Source organism: Canis lupus, chromosome 24, assembly GCF_003254725.2.
Source record: "Canis lupus dingo isolate Sandy chromosome 24, ASM325472v2, whole genome shotgun sequence".
Taxonomy (NCBI): domain Eukaryota; kingdom Metazoa; phylum Chordata; class Mammalia; order Carnivora; family Canidae; genus Canis; species Canis lupus.
The window spans coordinates 10,868,469-10,874,709 of record NC_064266.1 but is presented as its reverse complement, the minus strand read 5'-3'; the positions used below and the strand labels follow the sequence as shown (position 1 = coordinate 10,874,709).

The 6,241-nt window shown below is 43.0% G+C and overlaps 1 protein-coding gene across 1 annotated transcript; it reads right to left on the bottom strand.

The window, feature by feature from the left end:
- Positions 1-3,164: 3,164 nt before the first annotated feature.
- On the bottom strand, positions 3,165-3,794 carry LOC112673443 (UPF0235 protein C15orf40 homolog). Its single transcript, XM_035706038.2, has one exon. It carries the CDS (start codon positions 3,792-3,794, stop codon positions 3,318-3,320), a length of 477 nt encoding a protein of 158 aa, XP_035561931.1. The 3' UTR covers positions 3,165-3,317.
- Between the last annotated feature and the right edge of the window lie 2,447 nt (positions 3,795-6,241).

The window sequence follows — 6,241 nt, the reverse complement described above, 5'->3', positions numbered from 1 at the left end:
ATTGCTAATAAGCATTTTATCTGTCTACTGAAGGAGCATGTAAGTCATTATAAAAAGCATTTGCAAACCACAGTGCTAAGGCAGGAAGAATTTTATTTGGAGACAAGGGCAAAAGGCATGGAGCAGGGGTTCAAATGAGGCCTGGGCTGGAGCTGTGGGGGCAATGTGAAAGAAGGGACCATGAGGAAGAAGGAAGAAAAGCAGGAAGGGATGAGAGAGGACTGGAGATGAGCATAAAGAAAAAGATGGCAAAGACAGGTTTTCCTGCCAACTTTTGCCAGATAGAACCGCTGCCTAGGAGACAGTATAATAAAATTTCTCAAGTGCCAAATTGGTGGTGTTGCTCTAAGAATTTTTGTATCTGGGGATCATATGTGATTGGAGACTTTTTCATGGCTACAATCATACATGAAAATTGCATCCTATACCAGATGACTCTACACAGTGGATAAAAGCTAACACCTATGAAGCAAAAACTAATATACTCTCTAAACAGAAAATGAAAAATGATTAATAATTTTTATGCATTAAACATTGCTTCAAAGAACTTCAGTGTCTTTCTGATTTAGTTTTGAAAGAAAAAAAAAGCATGCAAAGTTAAAATTCCAGTTAAGGACAAGAGTCAATTTAGGATTAAAAAAATGTACAGAACATGATAACTAGGAAAAAAATTAGTTGTAACTTCAGTAGCAATTCAGCAAAGGTAGAAAATCAATTGTGTATTCAATAAATCAGATAAAAGCCCAAACACACTGGGTTTTGAATATACCTGTTGTCTTCTCGAAAACACAGGACAATTTATTATCTAGGCCAAATTTGAAGATGTAGCCTTGGGAACAAAGAGCTTGCTACAGTATTACCTACTCATGGGGCATTTTAGCTGTCATAAATGTCTGTCATGACTACAGTGCTAGGAAAATCATTTCCAGATGATTCAACTACAAAAAGAATATATGATTTAAAAAAAATCAATACGAGCCAGAGTCATTAAGCAAAATTACTATCTATGACCTGGAGTGGTAGGTTGGCACATTACTAAGCTCTGTTTGGCAGTGAGGCAGTAATACATATCGGAGGATTCAGAAGTTAATGTGTTTACTTGGCTATTGAGTCAAAAACAGTTATGCAAGCATACGAGAGTAGAAATTATCTTTTTCCCCAAAGTCTATTGGGATGTACTAGCTTTCAAACTTGGATGATAAATTCAAATTCTGATTGCTCATGAACCACCACTGAAGGGGATAAACTTTTCATGTATTAATTATTTATTGCTCCATCACAAATAACCCTAAAACATGGCAGCTTAACCTAACTGTATTTATTATCTCACATTTTTATGGAGATGGCTTCTATGGATCAGGAATTCAAGAACTTAGCAGGGTTAGGTTTTAGTCATTTGAAGGCTTGACTGGAACTAGAGGATTTACTTCTATGGGGCTGGTTATTGGTGAAGAGGTCTCAGTTTCTCTCCAATGATCTGCTTGTATCCTCACAACATGGTAGCTGGATTCTCTAAAAATGAGTGATCCAAGGGAGAAGCCACTATCTTTTATGATGTATCCTTGGAAGTCATGCACTGTCATTTCTGCAATACCTCACTGGTTACACTGGGCATCTTGATTCACACAAGAGGGAATTACACAGAGCATACATAATAGAAAATGGGGAGCACTGGTGGTCATCTTATGGGCTGGATACCACATTCTCCTGGAAGAAACAATTGTGAACCCCACTCTTCTCTCTCTCTTCTCTTCTATTTTAGAAGAATGGAAGACTCTTTAACACTGTCAAACTCAAAGTGCTAACCAGATAGAGCCCTTTAGCCACTCCTACTAGACCATAAGAGACTTCTGAAAATTGGAGTTTTTAGGCATAACAAAATTTTAGACTTGTATAAATTCTTGAAGTGCTGAGACCAAAGTTATGCCCAAGAGAATTAGGAAAGCTGTGGTTGACCACAAGACAACAATGAAGCAACCCAATAAAGAAAGTTGAGGGAGTGCCCTATCTCAGAGGAAATTTAGTAAATAGCAGAGACTAGTATAAAAACAAAAAACAGAGCATGGAGACAGAACCCAAACATCATGTGTGCCCACGAGAAAAAGATTTTCTGAAGGTCAACTAAACGAACTAAAGTGACTCTTTATAAGTGCTTTCACATACACTTGAGAGATCTCAATCCTCTTTTATTTTCTATCAAAGTGTCTTGATTTTTTTTTTGTACCATTCTAAAGTGTATAAGGCATCTGGCTTATAACCAGTGATGTGCTAGTAAATATTCAACACCTGGAACTCTAGGAGAAAAAAGTATCTGATTTACAGAACTTGCTAATTTCCATAGTGGGAATATTTCTATCCTAGCTCATTTCAAGCTACCAACAGGATGTCACACGTAGAGCTGGAAAGAAACAATTCCACAATTGGTTCCAGCACATCTCTGCTTATAACACGTTTAATACACAGAGGTCTTTTGTTCCCTTTTTGCTTTCATCCATCTGACCTTAGCTAATGCATTAGGTAGACATCAACAAACTTTCCGTTAAAGAGCAAAATAGTGAATATTGTAGGTTTTTTTTAATTTAAAAACAAGGTATTTATTATTATCTACATTAAAGCTTCAGAAGCTATGATTTCTGATAGGCTTTTACAAATACTGAAATTAGCTTCCAGGCCTTCTTCCTTTAAGGATCTTTGGAGATTCATAAGAACTACCAGATTTGAAGACTGTAAGTTACAATCCAATGAGGACAAAAATTCAGTGACTTCCCCAAAATACTTATCATTAAATTACAAGTCCTGATTATTATTTACTTTTTCACAAAATGCTCCATAGAGTTTTAAAAAGACACAAAAAGTTTTTATTTAGATAAGCCTTTTAAAATATAAAGTAAGACTATAAAGCAGTGTGACAGGTTTTCTTCTGTCACTTGTAAACTCTAGAGAAGGGAATCCTCAGAACACTAGAAGTGCTGTGGAAATAATATTCATTTACAATCAGGATAAACTGCATTCAGCCAGGAGTCAAGGGGCCTTGGTTCTAGCTGCCATCCTGTACGATGTGATCCTGAACAAGTCTCTCAACTTCTGGAAGCCCCACCAAAGGATGAAAGGGGCTTGAATATCTCTTCCAGCTGTTCCTGTGTAATGTGATGAGATCGGACTAATGTTCCAACCTGTTTGGGGTCAGGGATGTTAGAACCTGAATTGAACATAAGTACTTTTAAAATTCCTGCTTCTTTTTTGAGTCCTATTCTTAAATTTTTTTTTCATATTCTTCCATGCACTGAAATATATTTTCCTACTTAACAGCCTCTTCACTAATAGCAATTTAAAAAGCTTCTCAAGGATGTATTTCTTATAACTTGTTTTTCTTTCTTCTCGACTTGTTGCTTTAATTTCTCCAAGATCTCTTCAGCAGTTGTGGATGTTAATAGCCTCACCACTTTTTCATGAGATTTATCACCCTTATCCAAAATTACATCACTCTTCCTGAGCTCCAGGACCTTGGGAAGGTACTGACAGAGTTTGGCATTAGCCTCTCCTTCTGATGGGGGAGCTGCGATGGCCACGCTCATGGCTTCCGTTGTCACGTTTGTCACAGCGTTTTGTTTGGACCCCGACTTGGTGCGGATGGCTATGGTGACACTACCTCTGGGTTCCACCGTCACAGGACCTAAGGAAGGAGGTGGTCTCTCTGGCTCCTGGCTCTTCCCCTTGTTCATCACACCAGCCTTCTTAGGCATCTCAGCGCCCAAGGGGAGCCCAGCGGAGGCTCGGGCCCCACGTCCCAACATCAGCGCCTCAGCCCGTGGCCTAGCAGCAGCATCCTGAATATTGTAGGTTTTGTGAACTATCCACTGCCTCTGTCACAACTATTTAGGTCTGCTATTATAGCCACAGGCAATGTGTAAATGAACAGGTATAGATATTTTCCACTAAAACTTTATTTGCACAAACTGGTGCTGGACTGTAGGCCACAGTATTCTAACCTGTAAATGAAGGTGAACAGATGTCCTAGAAACAGAGCCTGAGACAAGACTTTGTTTGGGTGCATGTGCTATACTGAGGGAGGACTCTTTACAAGGAAGTGGGGAAGCAAGACTAGGAATGGCAAAGAGATGAGCAAGGATGTAGTGAAGTCTATGGCATGATTTCACAGAAGAGCCCTGGAGAACACCTTACTATAGAGTTGTCCTGAAAGACTGGGCTTTGTGTCCCCATATCAGACAGATGTTGGCCAGGCTCTAGAGTGGAGACTGTGGTATACCTCCAAGGGATCTCCATGTCTGGACAAGGTGGTTCAACCAAGGACATTTGGAGGTTGCAGTTGTGGGCTGTTAGTTGCTCACAGGTACTCAGATGACTGTACCAGTGATAAAGGGAATCAAGCCTGTAGCAGCAGTGTCTACTACAGCCCAGGCTCTTTAACTTGTGTGAGAATCCTCTAGAGGACTTCTTAAAACATCAACTGCTGGGCTTCCCCTCCAGAGTTTATTTCAGTAAGTTGGGTTGAGACCCAAAAATCACATTTCTAAGCTTCCAAGTGATGCTAATGATGCTAGTTCAGGCACCACACTTTGAAATCACTATATTACAATATTAATCCCTTGAGTGCAGAAAGCTTGATTATGGCTTTGTGTTATGATCTGGAAGATGAGAGGGAAAGTAGGAGGGAAGGAAGAAATTTTTCAAATGTTTTTTATTCTTTGACTTCCGCTTACTCAATAAATCTTTTACCTGAGATATATTTGTGGTATACCAAATGGGTTTACTAAAATAATTCATTCTTTTTTTTTTTTTTTTACAATTTTATTTATTTATTCATGAGAGACACAGAGAGACACAGAGACACAGGCAGAGGGAGAAGCAGGCTCCATGCAGGGAGCCCAATGCGGGACTCGATCCCAGGACTACAGGATCATGCTCTGTACCAAAGGCAGGCGCTAAACTGCTGAGCCACCCAGGGATCTCCCAGATTCTTATTTAAAGAAAATTAAGAGAAGGCGGGGCAAGATGGTGGAAGAGTAGGGTCCCCACGTCACCTGTCCCCATCAACCTACCAAGGTAACTTTCAAATCATCCTGAAAACCTACGGATTCGGTCTGAGATTTAAAGAGAGAACAGCTGGAATGCTACAGTGAGAAGAGTTCCCGCTTTTATCAAGGTAGGAAGACAGAAAAAAAATAAACAAAAAAGCATCCAAGGGGGAGGGGCCCCGCAAGGAACCGGGCTAAGGCCGCGGCGAGTGTCCCCAGGACAGGAGAGCCCCGTCCGGGAGAAGCAGGAGCTGCACCAACCTTCCCAAAAGGAAAGGCACTCGCAGGGACCTTGGGCAGGATCCCAGGAGGGGCAGGGATGCCCTCAGGCTCCCAGGGGCACCAACAGACACCTGCGCCCCGGGGAGAGCCGCCACACCCCACGGCTGAGCTCCCTAAAGGGCTGGAGAGTGCACCTGGCGGGGCCCCGGGAGCAGCTCCGGCAGCAGCTCTGTGCAGAGGGCTGCACGGCCCCGGAGCCCAGGGCGCCGGGGAACACAGCCCAGGATCCGGCGCTCCCCCCACCCCACCCCACCCCCAGACAGGTGGAGGTCAGAAGGACACAGGGCAGCAAGGATGCTCCTGCCGCCCGGCAGCCCAAGCTGTGCAGATCGGCGCCCCCCGCCCGGGAGCATCCAGGCCCCTGCGGACTGGGAGCTCCGGTAGTTCCTGCAGGAGCTGACTCCAGGTCTGCAGACCTGGCCTCCGCCACTGTTGTTGTTCCTCCTGGTGTCACCTTGTACCTGGGCCTGAGCAGGGCCTCACAGGATAAGCCTCTCCCACTGAGCCCTGCACTTTGCAGGGGGCAGGACAGCTCCCCCAGGTGCACACACCTGAGAATCAGCACAGCAGGCCCCTCCCCCAGAAGACCAGCTGGAAGGACAGGGGAAAAGCAAGTTCTTGATCAAGCAGCGCTGGAAGGTTCCAGGAGAAGTAGAGGGCACCCCTCCTTGTATTTTGTTGTTTGTTCCCCCCCCCCTTTTTTTTCCCCTCTTTTTCTCCTTTTTCCAGTACAACTTGGTTTTGGCTACTCTGCACTGAGCAAAATGACTAGAAGGAAGAACTCACCACAAAAGAAAGAATCAGAAACAACACTCTCTCCCACAGAGTTACAGAATTTGAATTCCATTTGCATGTCAGAAAGCCAATTCAGAAGCACAATTATAAAGCTACTGGTGGCTCTAGAAAAAAGCATAAAGGATTCA

Coding starts and splice junctions, on each gene's coding strand:
- LOC112673443 (XM_035706038.2), bottom strand. CDS start 3,794: ATGTTGGGACGTGGGGCCCGAGCCTCCGCTGGGCTCCCCTTGGGCGCT.